A 24380-nucleotide genomic window follows, 5' to 3' on the forward strand; every position below is an offset into this window, starting at 1 on the left:
AAAAAAGAAGAAGAAAAAAGAAGAGGACTATATGGCCTGTGCAGGAACAAACAGGAAACTGGACAGAGTGAAATCCTGTAATTGGAAATATGGTTAAATGAAAAAACTTGGAAAGGTGGCAGTACGTAATCAGAGTAAAGCTGTTGTGGCACACTAAAATTTTTGGATAGATAAGTGATTTGCTTAGCAATATCCAACTTGCAACTGGATAGCCATCATTCATCCTCTTTTTCTTTGCACTTGTAAAACTAACCCTGCAAATCTTAGTGATAGTTTAGATTAAGTTAGAAATTCTCTGCTTTTGAAACTGAGAATGACAAAGAAGCAAATGGAAGTTAACGGATGGTGGAGCTGCCCCCTTGGAGGGAGGAAAAAAAATCCTGTTTTCAGGAAACGCGTTCAATGTCCGAAATCTCCATATAGCTGTGAGCGTGTGATACAGGGCAGCAACTGCTCAGGCTGCGCGCAGGCGGCTGAGCTCTGCTGTGGCACTGCTGGCTGCTGCTGGCACGCTTTGTGTTAATTTTTCTTTCTTAGATAAGGCTGCAGAGTTGTGTTTCTGCAAACAGCAAGGCTTTGCAATGATTGGAGTTCAGTTAATGAAACTGTCTGTTGTTCAGCGGGGGCCAAGGCTGCAGCTCCGCTCCACTAAATGGTATTGAATGCCCTTCCTTCTCCTTCTCCCTCGCTGCGGGAGCGCGTGGCCACGTGGCCCCCAGGGGATGCAGACCAGATAGACTAACGTCGGAGCAAATTTGGGATTCAGCCAGGGTCTGAATGACCCGGTGTTGGCTGGAGGTGTGCTGAATTTATCACAGTTTTATTCGCCTGGAACGGAAAGCTGCCGGTAGTCCGATAAAGGGACTGAAAGGCTTTTCCAGCTTCGCTGGAGGTCTCTTCAGCTCCAGTATGCGCTCTACTGAAAGGCTACTTTGTAACTGCCCTCTCTGCTTTTCCTATCTGCAGGATACTAAGGACTGTTTTCCTTTTACTCCACTGATTTAAGCGTAGTGGTGTCAGGACTGACTGAAGTACCTCCGGGCTTTGTGGGGGAGGACCCAGGGCTGGAACAGCAGCCAAAATTCAAAATCAGGATTAGTCTGTTCACACACACACACCAAACAGCCCTCCTGTCATCTAAATCTTCTCCTTGAATTTTTCTGCTGTGATGGTGAAAGCAGTAGGAGGCATGCAGCAGCCTGGGCTTCTAATGTCAAGGCTATTCTCCTTTACCCCAGGTGACTGAATTCAGTTCCCTGCTCTCCCATCTATCACAGTCCAGCAGTGGCTGCAATGCTGCATGCACTGGTTGTGGTATTTTTTTATTTGTTTTTATTTAGTCTTGAGGCACCCTACCTTTTGAGGTAAGGTGGGGTGGGATTTTTACCGTCTTTGGGGATTCTGTTTTGTGGTCAGCTATCTGTTTCAGAGTCATCCGGTTGGCATTAGCTGCATCTGAGGCAGTGCTAAAAGCTGCTAAAAAGTCCCCTATACTAGCACAGAAATCCCTGTGGGATGCCTTGAGCAGCGGGAGGAGTGCGTAATTAATGCCTTGTGTGAATGTAGTGATGCTTGTGACAGGGACAGGGTGAGTGTACTCCAGTCTTAGGTTCTCAACTTACTTCACCACAGCTCTCATCTGTCTTCTGCATGGCAAGCAAAAAGCAAATGAGATTTTCCAGCAGTTGGGTCCCTGGGCATCAGTGTTCTGTATTCAGTACTGCCAGGGCAAAGGAAGGGGCTGTTGCACAGATTGATCCTAAAACATGGCAGAAGGAGATTTCCACTTACAGAAACACAGGAGAGAAGAATGTGGCCTTAGTCAGTGTGGTCTGCAGAGTTGTGAACATCAGACTGGAGGAGACAGACCCAGAGGTGATATTTCTAGGGATATTTAGAAACTAAACCCCTGTTCTTATATCTGTTTCCTTCATTTCAAGGTAGTCAGTACATCCTCTCCCTTCCCAAATAATGGCATACTACGCTTAAGATACTTTGTGAGATTACAAGGTTATGCAAGTTACAAACCCCCTAATTTGGTCTTGTTTTGCCACCTAGTAGTGAGAAAGAAGCCCTAAAGAGATTGAGAGCARTCTTGCAGCTCACAGGAGCAAGGCGTGCTCTTTTTGATAGAGAAGATAACCGAAGACTGCAATAATGTGACAGCAGTGGGTGGCATATTTACACAAACTCTATGGAACATGTGCAGGTTCATAAATGATTTCTCAGGGTGATGTTTTGATCCATTTTGTAGATTATTAAAGTGATTTTCTTGTTTCCTCTTTCTTCAGGGTAACCAGGAGCCAGCAGCCACTCCTGATGCAATGGTGCAGCCATTCACCACAATCCCGTTTCCGCCACCCCCACAGAATGGGATCCCCACAGAGTATGGGGTGCCACACACTCAGGACTATGCAGGCCAGACCAGCGAGCACAATCTGACGCTCTACGGAAGTACGCAGCCTCATGGAGAGCAGAGCACAAACACGGCCAGCACGCAGAATGGATCCCTTGCAGTAAGTGCAGAAGGGCACAGAGCAGGAGAATGAGGCAGCACTTTTTAGAGAATACAGAACTTTTTCCAAAGCAGCTGTTGATTAGATTGCTGACTGCTTCACTAGGATGCAGTAAATCAGTGGTAGATATAAAAAGGAGAGAATAACAAAAGACAGTGGGTTCTTAGGTTTCATTACTATGTTCCTGTCTTTCCCTTGGGCATATCCTTGTAATAAATAATTGTCTGCAGAGCAAAATGACACTTGGTGGTGGTGGTTTTACCTGTAGCTTAGAAAAATATTTTGCTAACATTGTCCAGTGACAGTCTTTTACAAAAGTTTTTATTACCTTGAGCTAACTGGTGAACAGTTCAAATAAATGTGATGAAGGCAAATTCTGCAAGGTTGGTGGTACAAAGGTTTAGAGCGAGCGTGTGTGTTGTAGGTGTAATACTTATATGCTTCTGTTTTCAGGAAGACAACAGACTATAGAAATACTTTTCTTTGGCTTTCTGAAGATGGCAAGGGACTTGAGGGCGCGAAGATAGGAGAAGACCTCTCAGTTATTTCAATTATTATGCATCTATTTACCATACGAAGATTTTACTTTCTTAATTTTTTTTTTGTTGTTTTTTGGGGTTTTTTTGTTTCCTGTGGCCTGGAACTGGCACTGGGCATCATGCTGGCAGATTATCCCAGGAAAAGCTTTATCCACCCCATAAGCCACTTGTTAAGACTTAACTTCCTAATAAAGAGCCTTATGGTGAGAGCCTTCAGTGCTCAGGGGCGGATTTAATCTGTTAATGCTTTCAGTTTTACTTGTAGTTGGGTGTTTGGCTCATAGAGATTATTTTTCCCTCTGTAAGTACTGAGTGAATTTAGTACCAACGATTGGAAGAACTGATAGTGCCAGCTCAAGTGTTCATGGTGAGCATGTAGCTCTGCTTTTCTGCAGTGGGCAGTGGCTGCACAGTTGACAACATGGGTTACGACTTTAAGATATCTTTGAGTTTATACTGGGAATGTCACAACTTCAATGTCTCACGGAATAAAAGTGTACAGACCCAGTAAGGCATATTGAAGTTATTTCTAAGCGTTACCAAAGGCCTTCCTCAGCCTAAGGGCCAATACAAATGTAGACAAGAAAAGATCGAACTAGGAATAAAACTTAGAGCTGATGCAAGCTATAGTGTACAGTAATGCAAGCCATCATTTTAATACTAGATTGTTCCATGCCCTGCCAACCTGTAACATCTGGGCTACTAGTCTCCAGCCTGAGAACAAGCAGCTACTGCAAGGACTGCCAATTTGATGCAAAAGATGGAAATGGGGAATAAAACAAGGCAGCAGCTTTCCCCGTGTATTTTTGCTGTTCCAATCTTTGTCCAGAAACACTTAAGAGTGTTTCTTTTTTAATGGAAATAATGTGAGCCTTGACCTTGGATGTAAGCTTCTGCCAAACCTTCTGCTCCTCTTCCATATTAGGTGCCATCTCCACTGCATTGCAGGATAGAGCTCTGCATTTCATCAACTAATGCAAGCTCTGAGGAGCCCACAGTATATGTGCACTGGCAGGGTGATGTAATGATGCTTGCTAGCCTCAGAAGAGGGAATAGGAGTCCGTATGTGTGGGAGGGAGTGTTGCTGGGAAACTGCAGTAAGGAAGTGATGTTGCCAGGAGGCTGTGGAGGGACTGGGACTAGGAGAGGTTTGCTGAGAAATAGGTTGAATAGCATGTAACATTTGTACTGGCTTTTAGAAACACTTGGACATGTCTGTTCTGACCGTTTAACATAGTTAAAGATGTGCAAGCTAAGCTGAGCATGCAAAGTCAAGCCTGCAGACCATAGCTAGCCAGAAGAGGGTAAAGGCACAGATAAGTATGTTGCTGTTGTGGCTGGAATTGCTCAAACAGAGGATTCCAGATGGTCATACACGCAGAAATCCAGGGGGGAGGAAAAGTACCTCAGCTAAGGGCTTTTCTAGACTTTGTTACATGCATTGGCTCTTGGAGGTTTTAGGTCTTTTTATCCTTCTGTATTGGATTCTTAGTGTATGAAGTTATTTTGATTCTGTGGGATGCCTTAGGATATATTTGTTTGTAACTTTCCTATTTCTCAGTATGTTGACTAATGATGTAGTTCCTACATCGTTAGGAAAGAAGGAAATTAGAAAGGTTTATGAAGGAAAGAAGGCGTGGTTGTTACTCAGGCTAAAGGGTGCTATTAAAATACAGCAGAACAGGTAGGCTATTTCATCTTGAACACCCACAGCTCTTGTCAAGCATCTTCTCTGTCACATATGCTGGTTATTTTTTGTTTGACACATATGCTAAATCTATGTGGACTAGGTAGCTGTGGTCTAAGGTTTTCATTTCTATCACTTTATCTTCCTCAAATAACTATACTAAGTTTAATACAGCAAAAAGTTATTGTAGGTGATCCAGCTCTCCCATTCTTACAACTGACAAGCGCAGCTGCTATTGCGTGTATGAAGACGATATCCCAGAGTGAATAGCCAGCAAAGTTCTTAGCTGCTGATGTGAAGCCTGGGCTCCCAGGGGGTAATTCAGAAATTCCTTCAACCGACAGGTTAGGTCCCTCTTTGCCTTTAAGAGCAGGACCTATGCTGCTGTCTAGCTGGTTGTACAGAGATAGCAAAAGGTCTAGCGAGATGGCTGTTTTTCCTCCTTTTTCAGATTCCTGCTTTTGTCTGTTAGTGTTTAGGATAATTACAAAAATGACAGAAAAGATGGGGTGGCTTTAAAGTCCCTGATGGAAAAGGGAGTTTTCATTTGATCTGGAGCAGGTTATGCAGCAGTGTAATGGCGTCCACCTCTTACATACTGGGTTGGGAGCACCTTTCTGTAGAAGCTTGGCGCATGCTGACAGGCAAGACAGACTGTCTGAGTTCTCTGATGGCTTGAGATCAGTGGTGGTGTCTGTTATACGCTATGATCTGGAAGCCTAAGATTGAGTATCGGCAGCAAACTTAGGGAAAGTAAACCTTGACAGTCAAAGTCCATGCCTTCCGAAATGGTTTCCTACACTGTGTAAATCCACTGTGCGAATGGGAATGGCTGGTTGGTGCCATCAGCTAAGGGTAAACTTTGATATTGGAGTTCTGAGAGTCTAGTGGGAAGGATTCAAGCTCTCAGAGCAGCGGTAGTGGAAGAGAAATGGGCATAATAAGTGGTGCAATACAAACAACTTAGTATTTTGAGATCTTTTTATTTTAGGTTCAAACCTCATCTGTGGGGTTTTGTTTATTATCTGGCATGTGGGTCCTCCCAGTCTTTTTCTCCAAGCATCTGTCCTTTCTCTTGATACTGTCCCAAAGCACAGCTGAAAGACCTGAATTAAAAATAGACTAAGACAGCAGACCATATTTGGCCTACTCAGTCTGCCTGTAGCAACCTATCTTTTAGACTGTTGACGCTTTGCATTTCACTTTTTATAATGCTGGGTCTTTCTTTTTTTTTTCCTTTTTTTTTTTTTTTTTTTTTTTTTTTTTTTTTTTTTTTTTTTTTTNTTTGTAGTTTACATTAGTGTGCTTATCCTTAATGGAGACACTCGTCAAAGATAGTGCAAAGTGGAGATGTTAATTAGGCTGCAGTTCCTCTGGCAGCTGATTTGATCTAAAGATTCACTGCTATCAGAAAAGAGAGGTCTGGCTCTCCCCTTCACTGGCTCCAAAGGCAAGTTCCCACTCCCACTGGCTCTGTTACATGAGCTACTTTAATTCACTGACCTGGCAAAAGGCTGTTCAGTTCTTTTGCTGGGTTAATGAATTAAAGTGACTCTTGGAGAAATCCAGCAAACGCTGCTGTTGTCGCAAGGTAAGCGTATGGAGCGCATAGCCAGAAGCTGAAAGCAGTTGTCAGCTCTCTGCATGTCCTGGTAGTCTACCCTCAAAGGGAAGATTAATCATCCACTGAACTAAAAAAGCTTGCTTGATGGTAAATGCAATGTACTTAATACTGTGAGCTGATTATTCAACTCATTTCTCTTGTTAATGTCAGAGGGAAGAATTTTGTGTCTTTATAAATTACAGAATGCAGCTAGAGGTATAGATGTATGGGAACAAGTTTATGTAAATTACTTTACATGAAGACAGCAGGTGCTATTGACTGGTGTTACCTTGTCATGAACTAATGTAAAGCATTATTTARTTAAAGAGCATCATGTGTCATCTTGACGTGCCATATTGAAACATATACTACTCCTCTGGCACACCATTAACAAAAGTAGACTTGCTGATTTCTTAAGAAGACACATCTGTGGTGGGAGACCCTACATATCTTGTTTAGAGACAAGACTAGGAGGCTGCACAGTCATCTAGCTGTGCCCCAGATAACACCAAAGGGTTCTCAACTTACTTTTTTAACACATGGATGATGTTACAAAGATGACTTTCCTTTGAATATTTCTTGCCTAGTCTGAGATTGAAAAGTTTTCCTCTGTAACTATTTACCACTGTTTTACTAATTAAAGCAGTTGCCTATATGAGGTGTAGAATATATTTAATTAATATCCTCACTTGTTTTCTGGTACTGTTTAGCAAACAGACATGAGGAGCTGGCTTCATATGACTTATCTAGCTACTCATTGTTTGGACACCTCAGCTTGGAAATTGCTGCCTTAAGGCAGCAAACTCTGCCATTTAATATCAAGAATTTGCTTTGACTATGAGGCAGGTTATTTTATTTGCTAGCACCTGTAGACTTGTGTCCAGTAAGGCATATTTAGAAATGATTTTGAAAGAAATAGGAACTAAATCAGAAAATACTATTATGTTAGATTGTATAGCTATGATGCTTCTACATCTCTCAGAAGGGGTATAGCAGAACGAGAAGAAGTTTAGAGAAGGAGAATAGTGATGATGGAAGGGTAACAGGTTCTTCAGGAGAAGAAGGTAAATCTTCACTTAAGAGATCATAGAGGGATGAAAAGATATGACAAATCTATGGAATCTTGAATGGTGTAGGAAAGAAAATAGGAAACTTTTCCATTTGCACTTACTAGGATGCATGCAGGCAATTAGATGGCATGTATAAAACAAAGAGTTGGATTTGTCTATTTTTTCCGTATAAAAAAGAATTTAACCATGGAACTTCTGGCAACAGGACACTTTGGAAGCTGAGAGTAAAACTGAGCTCAAAAAGCCCTCATTAAACCAGTTCACAGGCAGTAGATTCATTGCCAGTGACCAACTACAAAGACATGAACTGGCTCAGCTTGCTGGAGGCTGGGAGAGTGTGCTGGAGAAGCATCACTAGATATTTGCTCTATTCTTATGTTCTTCCACAGATGCTCTATTTGGCCACTGTCAGAAAGATGATAGTGGGCTGGGCAGATTTTTAGTCTGTCATTGTGTTAGCTGTTCTTTTTGGCTTAGAATTGCAATGGTCCAGAGATGAACTTCAGATCAGGAAGTCTTGCTACTTTCTCCAGTTTGTCAGAGCATTTCTATTTTGTTAAAAATTGAGTGGAATTGCTCACAAAAGTTTTGGCATCGTGACCAGCAGAGTAGGTGTTTCATTTCACCACTTCATTGAAGAAAAAAAGTTAGAGAAGCCTAGAAAAAACTTAATGCTCAGAAAAACAAATTGATTTTTCTTTAAACATTGCCACATTTAAAATCTTGCATGACATGTAATACATATCTTCATTGTGCAGGGTGATTAGCAAACTATGTTCCTTTTATATATCATTTGTGTTCTGATTTTAGATGGGGGAATATATATATATATATATATATATATATATATATGTATATATATTAAATGAACAAAATACTTAAGTTTTAGAATGTCTGAAAACAGGTAACAGATAATCAGAAGGAAAAACATACCTTAAATTCATCTCACTAGATTGAAAACAATTAAAAGCCTTGTAGAAGTTGTTTGGTACATCCTTGGTCACTTTTTATGCAGTTTTTGGCATATGGAGTACTTGGGCACACTGTTAAGAGTGCCTGAAGTGTAGCCTGGGTCTTGTTTATGTAATTGTGCTGGTATCTCTGAAGAATCAAGTACATGGATATAATTTTTARATTAAATTTACTGTTGTTGAAAGGTGATTATTATTTCTACCTTCTTCTGTGTGATAAACAAATATAATACAGGCGGCAGAAGTTTCCATGCTGTGTTCTTGGATGTGAAACTCAGTCCTGCCCTGGTTGAGTGTGATGAGGTGTGAGAGGGGTTTAGTGCCCATTATCAAATTCATCTCTCTTTTTTTTTTTTTTCTTTTCTTTTTTTTTCTTTTTTCCCCTATTAAACCTGCTTAGTAGACATCTGTTTACTGGGGAATGGTTGTGTTGATACAAGTGCTTCGCTGGAAGTTGCTCAGTGCTTGCTGTGTTGCCTGCACTGCCCTTCCTCGTAGGGAGATTGCCATCTGTCAGTCATTAATTTTGATCATTGTCTCCACATTGTTCCTCAAGCTCTTGATCAACATTTTCTTCCCCCCTCCTTTTTATTTTTCTATTTATTTTTTTTGGATCCAAAACCATTCTAGAAGTAGTAGGGGAGCACAATCTGTCTGCTAAATTCTGAAACCACACAAGGCCTCTCTTAAATGTAGATCTTTTTTTAAAGATAATTTTTGAGGTAATTTATGTATTATCCTTTCATTATGATTCAAAACATTTTGGACTTCCTTTCTCCTGGGGGAGAGGATGGAGGATTATTTCTTTACTTTTCTGTGATTTGAATCTGAAGGAATTCCAGTTCCGAAGAAGCAAGCTGGGGATGAAAACGGGATGTACTGTGTATTAGTAGGCTCTTTGCTGGCCTGTCGCATTGGTGTTTGTCTCGCTCATCCGTGTGTTAGCCCCTGTGTCTGTTCATGCAGATATCTGCTCCCAGCTCAGGTGGCGCTGGAGCCCCTTTTGTATTTCCCGCTGAGGAGAAATCCTAAGCAATTGCTTGTTCACCAGCTGTTTTAGGACAGAAGAATCTAGTGGAGGTGGGAAGGTAGCTAGACAGCTGTCACTGAAAGCTTGCAGAACACCCTAATACTACTCAGGCTTCCTTCTCCCCTTTTGCCCTGCCTGTATGCACACTCTTCCTTGTTTTACGTAAGGTTTTCTGTGCTGTTGGTGAGTGCAGGAAAGGAGAGGTGGCACGGGGACACAGGAAACAAGCAGTTAAAGCAGAGCAAATATTCTAAGTCCTGAGCTTTGAAATGTTTCTCAATGACCTTGAACAGAGTTCAAGGCTTGTGTGTGCGGGCATGAATGACACAGAATGACCTTACCCAGACTATGGTGAGGAGGTAATGCAGCTCCAATGCTGTTTTAAAATGCAGAATCTTTGCCACGGTAGGTCTCGGCATTGCCCGAGTAAAAGCGTTTTGAGACCTAGGCGGTGAGCGCTAGCCGCCCTGTGCGTTGCGTTGCAATCTGCAACGAGTCTGATTCTTCCCTGTGAAGCGTTGACGTGAGGCCAGAAGGAAGGAGCTGAAATTTGATGTGGGGAAGGAGAGGGAGCTTGGTGAAATGCAGACTTTTACCATGTGACTGGGTCAGGGTACCGCTGTTGCCAGTCTCCATTATGTGCTGCCTGAAAACAGGCTTCAGGCCCTTCCTTTCATCTCCTTCCTAATGAATTAAGACAAGGAATAACCGTAAAAGGGAGGAGAGGGGGAAGTAAGATCTGAGGAGACTATTTCTTTCATTTATGTTGTAGCTGAATGTGTGGCAGTAGACAAATATATTGAGCTAACACTATAGTGACTGAAAGTTCAGGCCTTACCTTAGGGCCACAGATGATAGAAATGTGGGAGTTGCAGCATCCAGAGAGAGAAGATATTTAATGTTGAACTAGTGCTGCCAAATCATGAAATGTGAAAGCCTAGGAATCATCTGGGGATTCTGCTGCAGTCAAAAAGATAGGACTGGACCGAGAGCCTCTGTTCCTCCTATTTCTCCAGTCCGAAGCCTTTGTCTTATTGTACCCATCTAACGCGCTGTAAAACTGATTCTTGTGCGGCAGCAGCACTCTGCCATATGCAAGAACAGCTGCGAGTGTTTTTGAGTAGGCCACCGTGCATGATATATTGCACCCTTGATAAGAAAGGAGTTCTACCCTCTGCCGGCGAACAAATGGATGGAAGAGGAGTGCAAACTGGTTTCCTCACCTGTGGAAGGAGCAGGTCCATTCCTTGGCAGCTTATATGTGAATTTAAGGGCTACAGTGTTTTTGTTGTAGCTGTTCAGAATCTGTGCCTTTAATAACTCACACCGCAGAAGATGAACGAAGCGTGTTGGTCTGCTGAAGGATTTGCCTGTGCGCATGTGCATCTGCCTACCTACCAATTACACCCGCAGTCGTGAGAAGCCTAGGATTTGGCAAATTGCCTTAGCAAAGCTCTGGAATGTCCCCAAAAATGGACTGTAAAGCAACCGCTTTGAGCAAGAGTATTGCTGGTTTTGGGGAGTTGTTTTGGAACACTCACTTGTAGGCTTTTTGTGGACTGATGATGGATGAGCCGCCCATGTGTTTTGTCCCTCTTGGACAGATTTGCCCTGAGGAGCAAAGGACTCTGATGGAGTCATAAAAATAAAACCACCAAATAGCATGGTGTGATTTAATCACAAGCCAACTGCATTGATTCTTCCCTGAGGGTGCATTGTCTGAATGTTTGGAGATGCATTTTGTCATAGGGGTGAGGTAGGAAAAGAGGGGGAGGTTAGGGAGGGGAAAGCAGCTTTTCAGATATGATCRAGTGGAGCTCTGTGAAGTTGTTCCTAAAAATTTGATATTTAGAGGTGGATGAATCTCAGGCAAATAAAAAAGATTGCTTCTTTTAGCCATCTCCAGAGGTTTGCATTGTTCTGGGGAGTAGAGATGCTTGCAAAGCCACATTGCTCCATTCTTTCTATCAAGGCTTATTTTATACTAACCAGATCAAACATGTTTTGTGCTGCCTGCACAGCCCCATTAAAATAAAATGGAAAGCTGCCACTGTTTAGCTCAGCATGACAAGAGCCCAGTGCTTATTGTTAGTTTGCTCTTGTCAGTCCTTTATAATCAATATGCAAGTTCAAGGTCGTATCTGTAAGAGAGACTTCTGGCCAGAAGAAGCTTTATGTTAATGTTGCCAATCTAGTTTATCTGTGGAGAGATGTTTCTCTCCAAATATCTATGAAGTGTTTGTTAACTGAATGGTATGCAGGGCAGTCTACCGCATCCAGTGAGTGGTCAATGTGTGAGACTTCTTTTTTTCTTTGAGGTTTGTATATTTAAAACAACTTCCAAACCTACCCAGTGTTTAAGGCCTGTATGTGTTCTTACATGTGCCTAAACAGAGTGACTTTAGCAACAGCATGGTCTTTGCATTCCCATAGATTTTTTTTCATTTGGTGATCAAGGAAGAAGTCAGATTAGCTTGTAAAGAAATGAAAGGATGCTTAAAAGCATGTGATCTGAATATTACTCTGATACAGCTGAGGCAAACAGCAAGAGATGGACAGAGTGGGTATGCTATGAATACCTTGGCCTATCAGTTCTCGCTGTTGGAAAGGGACAGAGCAGTAAAACTGATCAGATTATCTGCTTTGTTCTACAGTTATGAGTTTCTGAGGGCATTTTTCAGACTAAAGTGCAAGAAACACAGTTTTCACATCAACACATTTTGCAAAAGGGCTGTGCCTTTAAATTTAGTGCCTTGCCCAAACTTTACCATTTCTGACTCTGGGCCCAGCACAAGTGGCTGAGGTTCTCTTTCTTTCTTCTACTCTCTCTGCCTTGTCTCTGTGGGTGTTAGGTCTCTCTTCTGGTCTCCTTTCTTCCCCCACCTTTTTCCTGTACTTTTGCTTTGTGTAAGTAAGCCTTGCCTACCCCTTGACTTGACCTTGCTAATACCAGTCAGCTCTTGGAAACACTGGAACAAATTCCCTTATTGAAGCTGTGGAATTGATAGCAGGAAGTAGCACTTGGAGTTCTTGTAAGCCCTGGAGTGGAAATGACTATCCTGTCTCTGAGCTGGCTTTTAAATGTACTGAAAAAGTTAATCAAGGATATCTGTAAACTGTTTAAATATGGGTTTTACTATTTAATTACAATTTTTCTTTTGGCATGGTATATCTCTGAAAGGAACTCAACAGAGCAGGTGCATTTCTGGTATTAGTCTGGTGAAGAGCTGCTACTTCAGCTGTGGGATTTTGATTATTGTGTGAACATCCTGCCACGTGAGAGTAAAGCGGCAATACTACCCTCCGGTTTCAGGATATGAAAGATCCGCCTCTTCGTTAGAGCTTTCATATGGTAACAGTTGAAGTGAGGAAGAACGGAGGAAAAGCAATTTAAGAAAACCAAAGGCAGGTCTACTAAGCTAAAAGGTGATATGAGAGGAGGGAGACTGAGATCTCATTACTGGTTGCTCATGGAGAGAAAGGGGAAAAACAACAGATACATTGTTAAGCGTTACTGGCTTTATCAAAATAATTGTCAAGTGCTCAAATACCACAATAACAAGTGTAGTACTAATACCTGAAAAGAGATAGACGAAGCACATGAAAGGAATTTGTATGRTTTCCAGTCATGCACATGCTCTTGTCTTTCTGATTTCAGCAGACAGAAGGAGGGGCACAGACAGATGGACAGCAGTCACAGACACAGAGCAATGAGAATACCGAGAGCAAATCCACTCCAAAACGGCTTCATGTGTCTAACATTCCCTTCCGCTTTCGGGATCCTGACCTTCGACAGATGTTTGGGGTAAGTTACTGAAGCCTTTTAAGGTATAGCTGATTCTCCTTCACCACAGGTAGAACACATGGTGCTGGTATATTCATGTGAGGAAAATGCCAGTTCAGGCAGCATGCTGTAAAATATTTTGCTGGAGTAGGGCAATAACTGTGTTTCTGTCAACATGTGGCGTGTAAGCTAACAATTGGTTTGGAAAAACAAAATAAAACTTTACCTTATTTCCCAGTGCAGACCAAGATTAAGCGCTGAGTTGACCTAATATATCCATTGCAAAGCACTGCTTTTCGGTTGCTTAGAAACTTGTTGAAATATTTATGTCTTTCCTCATGATCCACTTTTGCTTTTAAAAGTGCTGCAAGAAACTGGCCAACCAGCAATTGCATATGGAAGAGCTAGCACAAGTCAGATGTTATTTTACAGTCTGTATGACATGCGTTCTGTTTTGTTTTGACTGAATAGGTTCTCCTCTAAACTTCGTGTGCTATTCATCTCAGTATACAAGTTCGTTGGGAAAGGATTTGTTCCCATGAATATAGGTGTTGATTACTTCAGCATAGACACTGAAGTAAATGAATTGAATTCTTTATAACCTAACCTTTAAATTAAGTTATTTATAGATTGTCATCAGGAATCTGACTTGCTGATAGGATGGTAGCATTCTTGTTTGATGGCATGTTCTAAAATCTTTACAAATATTTCTTGTTATTTATAAGGACTTAAATGTTGCTTCCTGTTTGGGATCCAGTGTAGAGGCCTCAAATCAGGGAACACCAAAGCTAATATTCCTCTTGCCACTCTAACAGTGCTGCTTTGAGTGTTATACCTTGGTCCTACCAAGATAGCCAGCTACCCTTCCAAATTCTGCAGGGTTCTTATTTCAGTTGTTGCATCTCTTGAGCCGTTGTTGTATGCATGCATGCATGTATGTATGCATGTATACACACACAATCACTCACACAGACAGTAGTTACAGTATTGTATATTTGTTAAATTCATGGACTTCAACTTTAAACTGCTGCGAATGAGAGAAAAAGTGGGCTTGTCCATTTGTTGTTTAGACAACAGAATGTGAACAAAGTGTGTAGAAATGTTAAAACATGCAATAATGGTCTTCAGTTGTGCTTACCAGCAAGAGTCTAAATTACTGCATATTGTGAGAATTCTTTGCTTCTTGTTCCGGGAGGGTTTCTTCTGGCCATAAGGAGCTATTCTGTGGATGAGACAAAATTGAGGGGAGTAGTCAAAACGCAGGAGGGCAGGGCTGTCATGCTTGACTGGAGAAATGGGCTGATGGGAATCCCATGAATTTCAACGAGAGCAAGGTCTTGCAACTCTCTTTGGGAGAGAGTAATGTCTTGCAGCAATATGGCTGGGAGCTGACTCTCTAGGAAGYAGTTCTGCAGAAAAGGATATGGGGGCCCTCGTGGTCAGGAAGTTGAACATCAGTCAGCAGATTGGCTTTGCAGCAAAGAAGGCTAGCCACATCCTGGGCTGCATTAGTAAGTGCAGCCAGCAAGGTCCAGGAAAGTGATCTTTGCCGTCTATTTGGCTCTTGTTAGACTGTATCTGGAGAGCTTATGTCCAGTTTTGGCTTATGCAAAGGATATTGACATACTGGAGTAAGTCCAGCAGAGGCCACAAACATGGTCACAGCCCTGGAGAACAGGACATACAAGGAGAGGCTGAGAGACCTGGGCCTGTTAAGCTTGGAGAAGAGAAGCTTAAGGGGAGATATTTTTGTTGTCTGCAGCTACCTGATTGGAGGATACTGAAGGTGGAGCTAGATTTTCTTTGGAGGCCCATGATTATAGGATGAGAGACAATGAACACAAATTGGAATATGGGAAATTCCAGTTAGATGTTAGGAAAATATTTTTACTCTGAGGGTGGTTAAGTAGTGAAACATGTTGCCTAGAGAAGCTGTGGAGCCTTCATCCTCAGAGATGTTTAAGRCTCAACTGGACACAGCCCTGAGCAGCCTGATCTAATTAGACCTGCTTTGAGCAAAGTGTTGGAAAAGACTACCTCTGGAGGTCCTAACCAAAATTTTGATTCTAGGATTCCATGTTGTTAATTGATATAGATGTCACAGAATCACAGAATGGTTGAGGTTGGAAGGGACCTCTGGAGATCATCTAGTAAAACTCCTCTGCTCAAGCAGGGTCACCTAAAGCACCTTGCACAGGATCCTGTCCAGGCGGGTTTTGAATATCTCCAGAGAAGGAAGCTCTACAACTTCACTAGGCAACCTGTTCCACTGTTAACTGAAGCCTTTGCTTCCAGTGCATCCATGTCCATGGATATAAAGAGTGTAGCAATGTTTTCAGGGTGAAGCTCATCTACTGGCAATCTGTGACTTCTAGTATTCTCAGTTGCCTCTTCTGCTTGTGTTTTTTATCTTACTTTTTTTCTGTTGCAGGGCTGTGTGGTTAGGCAGTTTCATCCGGTCTGGATTAACTGCCTGCTGAAATCACAGCCAGTTCTTGGACCACCTGCTACAATCTGTATTTAGCATGCCCTGCTCTATGCTACTGCTGCTCCCGTCTCCTGGGAGCTTTATCACTTACATATTGTTTTATGTTGCTGCTGCCCCTTCCCTCAGGACCCATGCTTGGCTTGATGACTGGCCCCTTTCATAGTCGATCACACTGAACCAGATTCCCCCTCCCCCTTCTCGTGGGGGAGGACATGGATGAGATGGAAATGACCAGAATATGCCAGCCCTGGTGACAGTAATGCAGCTACTCTTATCTCTGTTTCATTGATAGGGAGGCGCAGGGAATTTGAATGAACTGCTGTCCTGAGAAGTGACTTGCAGAAAATGCAGCCTAACTGCTTTCAGTAAGGAATTCCATCCTTATCTGGGGCCCAAATGGTGTCRTTAGTTTTACATGGAGGGAGGAAAAACTCACTATGTATTGATTTCCATTGTYCTCCAAGTTATTTGTTGTTGATTTATTGTTTCTCTAGACATGATCTGGAGTTCCAGCATGATGACAGGATTTAATTGGGGTAAATACTATRTTCCTCATAAAACCTTTGGCTAGTTCACCTGACTCTGCTTTGTGTTTACTAAGAGGTATGCCTACCAGAAGACCATTTATCTTTTGGGGCATAAAGAAGCCTTGTACTATTTTCCTGTAATAGAAAGCCTTGGTATTTTGCCAAGGAAATAATCARTGACTTCTGTAGATCTCCCTTTCTCTCTGTCAGTGCTGCTTCTCTCAGTATACTCGGAGCCTCAGGTAGAAATGGAGTGTTCTCTGAATCCCCCTCACTCCTACTTCTTTTTGGGGATCAGGATGCTTTCCCTTGGGTGACTCATTGAAACCAACTCTTTCTCCTRCGGGGACTCATGATTGTCTAAGCTTCAGCTGTGGCTGGTTCTCCCTCTCCTTTCTGTGTGTCAGGTCACATCTCCTCAACATCATATCTGAGAGACTCAAAATTCTTGCCTGGAGTGATTTTCCAAAACTACTGTACAAGGAGAGAAATCGAGTAGACAGCAAAGCAGTAAAGGAAGAAATAAATGTGATGGTGGGGAAAGAGTAAAGAGGTCCCTTAAGGATTGAACAGAATGCTAGAGGTCAGCCCAGTCCTGAGGGACAGAGAATTCACTAATGTTTTAATTGTAGCCTTGGATAGAGGTGGACTTCAGACGTGTTGTTTTGCATATGATTAAGGGAAATTACATAATACTTTCCATACTGTTGTCATTTGAGAGCTGCAGATGTAAGCATTTCCTAATGAATTCAAGTTGTTCAGATTTGAAATCATTTCTCACCTACTTTGTATCTGTAACAGAGCTCTGAAATATGCTAAGGTTTAGGACAAACATTTCCTTATCTGTGTTGCCCTTATAGGGAGGCAAATAAAATAGACTGCTTAAAATGGGTAATATTTACTTGACGTTTCATGTTGCCAATAAAAAGACTTCTAGAAAGCTTCCAGAAGGAATAGGTCATTTTTTAATGCACACAGTTCTGCACCAGCGGTGGAATAAATCAATAGTTGACCTTGTTCTAGCAGATAAAGAAGAGTTAATAGCTGACCTGAAATTCCATGGTTGCTTAGGTACCAGTGATTGTTATTTGTCTGTATTTACTTTGCGCAAACAGAATATGGCATCAGTCAGTAATGTAAGGAGCTTTAGAGGAGTCCATTTCTTTGGGTTTAAACAATTGGCAGGATAACTGACTGAGAAGGGACCTTTAGAAAGGGAAGTATTAATGACAGCAGCAAAGTGTTCAGCAAAATCATACCGATAGCCAAGAAGGTATGATTCCACAGTCAGAAAGTGTACTGATAAAATGCAAAACTATCTGTATGTAAGGGAGGGAAGATGATGTAAAGAAGAAAGTAAATGGCAATGAATTTAATTGCAACCTTAAACAAAAAAAGTAGATGAGAATAAATCATTGAGATGTCGATGTGAGTTCGGGGGAGAAGGGAGCAATCTTTAAATGTGAAGAGAAAAGAATATAGGGGTAGGTCCAATACAATATTTGTAAGTAGTTGACAGAAAAAAACTCAAACCCAGATATTTGTTTAGTGTTGTTTCTGTTTATGATTAACAGGAATTGTGTTTTTATGTATGTAATAATAAAGGAGGATGAAACAGGACTTGCTAATATTTTAAAATCGGTAGGCATATATAAGGTATACCTGAGGATAATGGCCAAACCAAGGAAGTCTCTTAGCCATTAATGTCAATTTTTAGCAACTTCTCAAACTAGGGAAATTGTAGAAGGCTGGTAGACTGCCCACCTGGATTCAATATAAAAAAAGCTAGAAAGGATGACCCAAAGAGGTATGCACTAATTAGGCATTTGTTGATCCAGGATGAAAAAATAATTTTGTGAAGTGTTAAAACATGTTAGTATCTGAAGATACAGTTTGATGTTATTCAGCATGATTTAATGCGAGATAATGTCTTTTCAAACAAACACTTGGTCTGTTTTGAGAACAGTGTACAAAGCAATAGTGATACAGTTAAATGTTGCTCAACCATTTGATTTAGTCCATGTGACCAGTTTGATTGAAAAAAAAAAAAAGTGCTTGTCTTGAGCAGAACACAGATTAAAAACCTCTTTAACGATCTTAAAAGGTAGTAATTAATGGGGAGACAGTAGTGATTAAGACCATTTCTAGTGAAAATTTCCCCCAGGAATGTATTTCAATCTCATTCCTATTCAATATCTCTATCAACGATGGAGACAGTGTTATTAAAACCTTGCAAGTAAGGTTTGCTATTGAAAAACTATTTGAGGAGGAGGAAGATTAGGTTGCTGCTAGTGAATAACTTAAAATGCCTGGTTAATTGAGGATCAGTCCAACAAAATGGTGTTTGATACAGCCTAACGCAAAGTTCTCTGTATTTGGGAACATGCCGTCCTCATAGGATAGAAGACTTTCTTTGGAAAGCACTGATCTGGAAGAATGCTGGATATCACTGAAGACAGTTGCTTCAGCAGTGGAAAAGGGTTGAAGGAGGGATGTGATATTGCTCTTCTTCGGAGCTGAAGAGGTTATGACTGTATTTTGTTTGGTTCTGAGTTCAGCGCAGGACTTGGAAGATAACCTGTTTTGTTTTGATGTGAGAGATTTTTGGGTGCATGATTTATTCAGCTTGTCAAAGAGTTTAGGAGATGATTTGTCTGTGCTGTACAGGTGCTTATGTGTACATGATACCTAATAATAAGGGCATTAAGCGTTGTCAATAAATGAATTTAAATCCACAAATAGTTTGTGGTACACGAGTAAGGGCTTCAGGAGGTAAGATAAGTAGGTAAGTAATACGACAGAGCAGAAGAGCCCTAAACTGTAGGTGTTGATACAACGCAAAAGCCTAAAGCAGAGAAATAGAGTCTCTTTGGGCAGCTTTAAGTCTGCTATTCTGACTAGTTTGGAAATCTGAAGGAGGAACTCTTGTCTTCTGGATATCAAGACATACTTTCTGTTTCATCCCAGGCCAGTACTTGCCAGTGATCACATGTAACAACTCCTAAATGCTAAATTGGAGAACAAAAGCTTAGACAAAAGGTGGCTTCTTTTTGATAACTCTTTTATTCCTTTGCTCTTTCTGTGGTTAGAGGGAGCTCATGAAAGAGAGCTTCAGTTCCTGTTGTAGGGCAGAACTTTGTTTCTACTGATATTGCTGATTTATGTTAAAAGAGGCATTACTGTTATCTTGATGTGTTTCATCAGTGCTATTTCTAGAGTCACCTTTTGTGACTTGTGTACTCAGTGCTGCTTGAGCAACCTACCTTATTTCAGTGGCTTCGCTAGGGACTGTGGTGCTTCTGTCCRCAGCTGCTTGTGCCACTACAGCTGTCAGCAACTATCATACTATCTTTCTTGTTTTGCAAAAAAATTGTTTTGTTGCCACAGAATGTGGTGGTTAGCTTCTGGCAGAAGGCAGTGATGACTGGATCATACATTTATCTAAGATTTCATGTTTTCATATGATGACTAGAAGAGTCTATAGTGACAATGGGCTGAATATCATTTAGGAAACAATATTGTACAGTGGATGTTTGGATTTACGTAAACAGTCTTGGTGAAATTATATGAAACCATCTCTTCTATAGTCGGGTTTTATAGGGTTTCAGTCTACGTGGGTGAGTCCTCTCAAACTAAGCTTTGAATTTATGCTGCTTTTGTGGTTATGGTTCCAAGTATCTTTACCATACCTGTACCTTAGCAGCAGTACCAGCTTAAGGGACAGGCACACCTCTGGGGATGACACAAAGCAATAACAAATAGCTGAAAGTGTAGACCTGGAAGCTGGTCTGGTGTTAAGACCTCTGGAATTGTACTCTGCAGTACCATACACCTTTGTCTCACTGTCTTATGTGTGAATCTTTTGTTTGTGAGTCAAAGGATAATGAATGACTGAGAAATGGTGTTCCTTGTCACTTTGTTTGCTAGGATGATTGCAGTCTGTAAATTCTGTTGGAAATCTGTGCTTTTTAATTGGCTTCCTTTTGTGAGTCTGGTTTCTAAGAAAATGTGTTTTATTGGAGAACAGGTCAACCGTAATATGGACTGGATGCTTACTTGCTGTGTTCAGCTGATAAACTGTGGTAAGGCTTTGGTTTAGTCCTTGATACTTCTGTCATCCTGTCACCAAAATGTATTAGTGTCATCCTGTCACCAAAACATACTGGTGTAACTTGACTGAAGGCACATCAGCAGGACCGATTCTACTGTTTTTAGACATGTGATCCAGCATTATGTGAGACAGTTCATGTATTCCTAGCAGTTTGGCTCTGGCAGACTCCACACTGCCAGAACTAAGCACAAACTAATGCTAGCGCGGAGCCAGCCATTCTGGGCAAAAGGTATATTCCATGGAGCTGGGAGCTTGGTTATGGGTGCTTTCTACAGTGTGGACCTATCTTGTATATGAAATGCTCTTGCTCATACCCTTCAAGTCTGAGGACTTAAAATTATTTCCTGCATAAAAGTCAATCTCTTAGCAATTTTAAATTTCTGGGTGGAGTTTAGACTATCTTTGAGAACTGACCATTTGGTGTCTTCCAGGTATATGTAGATTACAATGCTCAGCTTTAAGAGAATTTTGTTGTAATAGTACAAAGCTGCTTGGAGATAGCAAGTCCTGTCATAAGGATATGAGTTTGTTGGGTGGTAGCTCAAATTACCTTTTGTTGTTCCATGATTTTAAAGTATTCAGATTGTACTCCCTGTTGTTGGCATTTTTAGGGTTAAGTTATTTGTCTGACATGTTTTGGAACTGATTTTAAAAGCTCTAGACAGGGAGATGAGGTAGGRCCAGCTAGAACAGAACATGCAAGAGGGGCCCTACCAAACTGTGCTGTGGAAGGCAAAAACTCTGTGGTGCCAGAGCTTTCAAATTTATTGTATGTAATGTAGTTACAGCTTCTGCTGGAAAAAATCTGCTGTCTTCATGTCATCTGAGTGGAAAGAAACAAACATCACACGTGCTCCTACTTGCACAATGCCCTTGCCTTTATGATAAGGTACATCATGTTCAAGCAAGAAAACTGGGTTTTGGTCATAGTTGTTTGTTTGTTTTATCTTTATGCCCGTTAAAACCGTTATTTCTAACAGCCACTGCTGCAATTTGAGAGGAGATGATTCATTTATCTGCATTACAGAAAAATAACTGAAAACTTGCACAAGGTCACTTCAAGAAGTGGAAGACTGTGATAAAACTAGATTCTATAGTTCTATGCCGTGGCATGACTAGAAGAATACATGCTTATGCACCCACGCACCCCGACACACTCCATATGATGGGTGCACAACCAGTTGATGGAAGGAGCTATTCRCATGACCTGTCATATGATAGGGGATGCTGGCTTCTTGGTCACATAGTAGGCTTTTTAAGTCATAGTGGGGAGCATCTGAGATATGTGGTCCTGTAATGCTTTCTTCACAGGCTGTGGACTCTACCSAGAGTTTTTTTCCACTGCTGCTCTCCTGGGGTTATAGTAAGTAGATGTTTATGCAATTATTGAGTGAAAGAATCAGACCCATGAGCATAGTGATTCATGTCTTCAAGGTTAGAGATCAGTGGGTTAGTCCTCATGGATGTCCTAATCATGGATCTTGTTTTATTTGGCTAGACCCTCTGTCTGCTGGAAAACAAACATGCATGTATACAAGATTTTTAAAAATTACTATGAGGGCATTTGGTGTTGACCTTTATATTTATGGCCTGGCATTTTACATTATAAAAATTGTGACCTTTTGCTAAGGAACTCTTAAAACTTCCATTGTTTTCAGTAGGCTAACGATATCTAGTAGGGGAAGCACCGTCAGAGAACAAAGTGCCTTTTTATATTCCACTAAATCAGATTCAGCTTTGAAGAAGATATAAACTGTTAAAATGAACTATTTCTTTTTTCCTGCTTTCATTCTTCAGGAAAACTCTGGCAGGCTACCAAAAAAAGTGCTACCAGTGCCGGACCTGCTGTAACCACTGTAGCAGTAAGGGCAAGAGCCATGGTGCTACAAGCTGTCAGAGCAGCTGTAGCAATGACTATAGCAGAGCCTTGAAGAGCTCAGTGTGCTTTCTCCTGCCACACCACTGTGTTTTTTTTCTAGGGAGCTGCATAGGATAGAGGCCCCCCTGCCTCCAACTCCTTCCCAGCAAATGTGAGTTTAGAAGTTAGCCTCTGGTGTCCCTGTTCCTTCTCTCTCAAGCAGTTTCTCCCCTGCCTCTTTAAACACTCAAAACTCTTAGGTAGGAAAGAGATGGGGCAAACTGCATGAGTGATTGTAATCTACTGCAGTAGACTTCAAGTGGGTGCTCACTGCAGCAGCAGAAATTGATCTTAATTCCATCATCTAAGAAATTGCATGCCTCTATCCAGAGGGCAGGGAAGCAGTTCTACCCTCTCTCACAGACCGCTTGCATTCAGCATTAGCAACGTCTTCCAGCCTGAAGGAATTACACACAAAATGGGATTTACTGTTCATGTTGAAACCCTGAGCAGTGAGCTCAGCTGAATTGGGCTGGCGAGCAACTTTGGCAGTAGTACACGAATATCCAGGCCCAGCTGGGTATGGAGAGAGGAGAAGATGGCAAAGCATAATTGTGCACCAGAAGCTGCACAGTTTGTTCTCTTTTAATATTGTTATAGTGAGGAAAATGGTGTTTTTCTTTCTTATGGCTTTGAAGATTCTGAAAATAATTTTGGTGTTTGGTTTTATCAAGAGCAAGTGTGTGGTAAAGCTAGATAGCTGAACTAATTGTGCTGGGCGAGATCCCGCTCTCGGGGAGAGTGTCTTTCTTTTTCCCCTCGTTTCCAGCTGCCATGGCAGTCACCTGACTCTCTGRGCTGATTCAGATCATGAAACCATCAAAAACTTTTTATCTATTCTATTTATTGGGCTAGTTTTCTGCAAGATTGGTGAGCTATATTAGTTTACCTACAGGTCAGAATGAAAACTGGGGCCAGCTTGGGGAAGACAGTGAGCCCAGGCAGGAGAGATGAGGGAATGGGGACAGCCCTTAAACAGCAGTGAGCTGTTAAAATGGTTCATCCCCAGTTATGTAACTACCGTGTGAAACAGTCGAACAAGAAAGAGATCATGACTGATTTTTCTCATGGTAGTGCCCAAGCCATATGCAATGAAGATAACAAAARGCAACCAATGGCTGATCTCCTTCATAGGCAAGTCCACACCAAATTGTGTTTTAGCTGTGCTTGGCAAAGCAGTAGTYCAAGAGGATCCAACATGGATCAAGTCTTAGCTGTTAAGATGCTGAGACTTCAAGGAAGATGCAGTGACTATTCATGTTACATTAATGTTGTTCAGACTTCATGTAAGGTAGGATATTGTGAATTCAGTTGTTCTTGATGACTAGATCAAGTATTGTCCGTAAACAATAGAACTGTAAAAATGACATCTATGAACCAATGTTCATTAAAGAACATGACTATCTCCTTTTCAAGAATRGAGAAGGGAAGAAGAGAAACTATGGCTAGAATTATTGGAAGCATTTTGTATGAAGACAGCCATGGAATACTTGTTCAAGGGACTTAATAGCTTTTTATTGTTTTACACATTTAAAGCTTCCCTTCAGTCAGCTTACTGTTGTAAATGTTCCACATCTGCAAATGTAGACAGAAGTTTTTCAAGCAGGGCACTTGGCAAATGAGTGATATACTCATTTGTCCCCATGTGGAAATGTTAATTTAACAGTTGATACAGCATTGTATTGAGAACACTGTGGCAAAGTGGTAGAAGCCTAAGGCTTGTGTTCATCATCTTTCCTAATTGTGAAAGCATCCTTTCTTTTCCGKTTTTCACTTTTTTTATTTGCTACCTACCTTAGAACTTATGCAAGGAATGGGATTAAAATGAGGTTCATGGAACCTGTTTCACAAAGAATGGGGTAGGAAAAACATTCAGACATATGACTTGTTTGAGAACAATATAGATCTCTTAAAAAAAAAAAAAAAAAAAAAAGAAAAAATTCCTCCGTATGTGCATTGTTGAAAGTCAGATGTTAATTTGTCCTGGGAAACAAACCTCCTGTTTGAAAGAATAGCATTGGCACTTGGAGAAGACGGAGGATCTTGGGGCACTGGTGATGTGGTCATGCCTTTTACCTGTAGGTTGCTAGTTTGAATGTATCAATACAGAAACATTAAAATAGGTTCCCAGGAGAA

General features: G+C 41.3%; 1 protein-coding gene across 7 annotated transcripts in view; it reads left to right on the plus strand.

Moving 5' to 3' along the window:
- Positions 1-24380, plus strand: part of RBFOX2 (RNA binding fox-1 homolog 2) — a 114897-nt gene that overhangs the window by 52648 nt on the left and 37869 nt on the right. For all 7 annotated transcript variants that reach the window (XM_085323604.1, XM_085323606.1, XM_085323600.1 and 4 more), the window contains exons 2-3: positions 2292-2516; positions 13075-13221. In XM_085323604.1, the coding sequence (XP_085179730.1) occupies positions 2292-2516; positions 13075-13221 (372 nt within the window). The remainder of the gene's footprint in view (positions 1-2291; positions 2517-13074; positions 13222-24380) is intronic.

This window comes from Rhea americana, unplaced genomic scaffold, assembly GCF_003343005.1.
Source record: "Rhea americana isolate MKP2758 unplaced genomic scaffold, rheAme1 scaffold_85, whole genome shotgun sequence".
Taxonomy (NCBI): Eukaryota; Metazoa; Chordata; class Aves; order Rheiformes; family Rheidae; genus Rhea; species Rhea americana.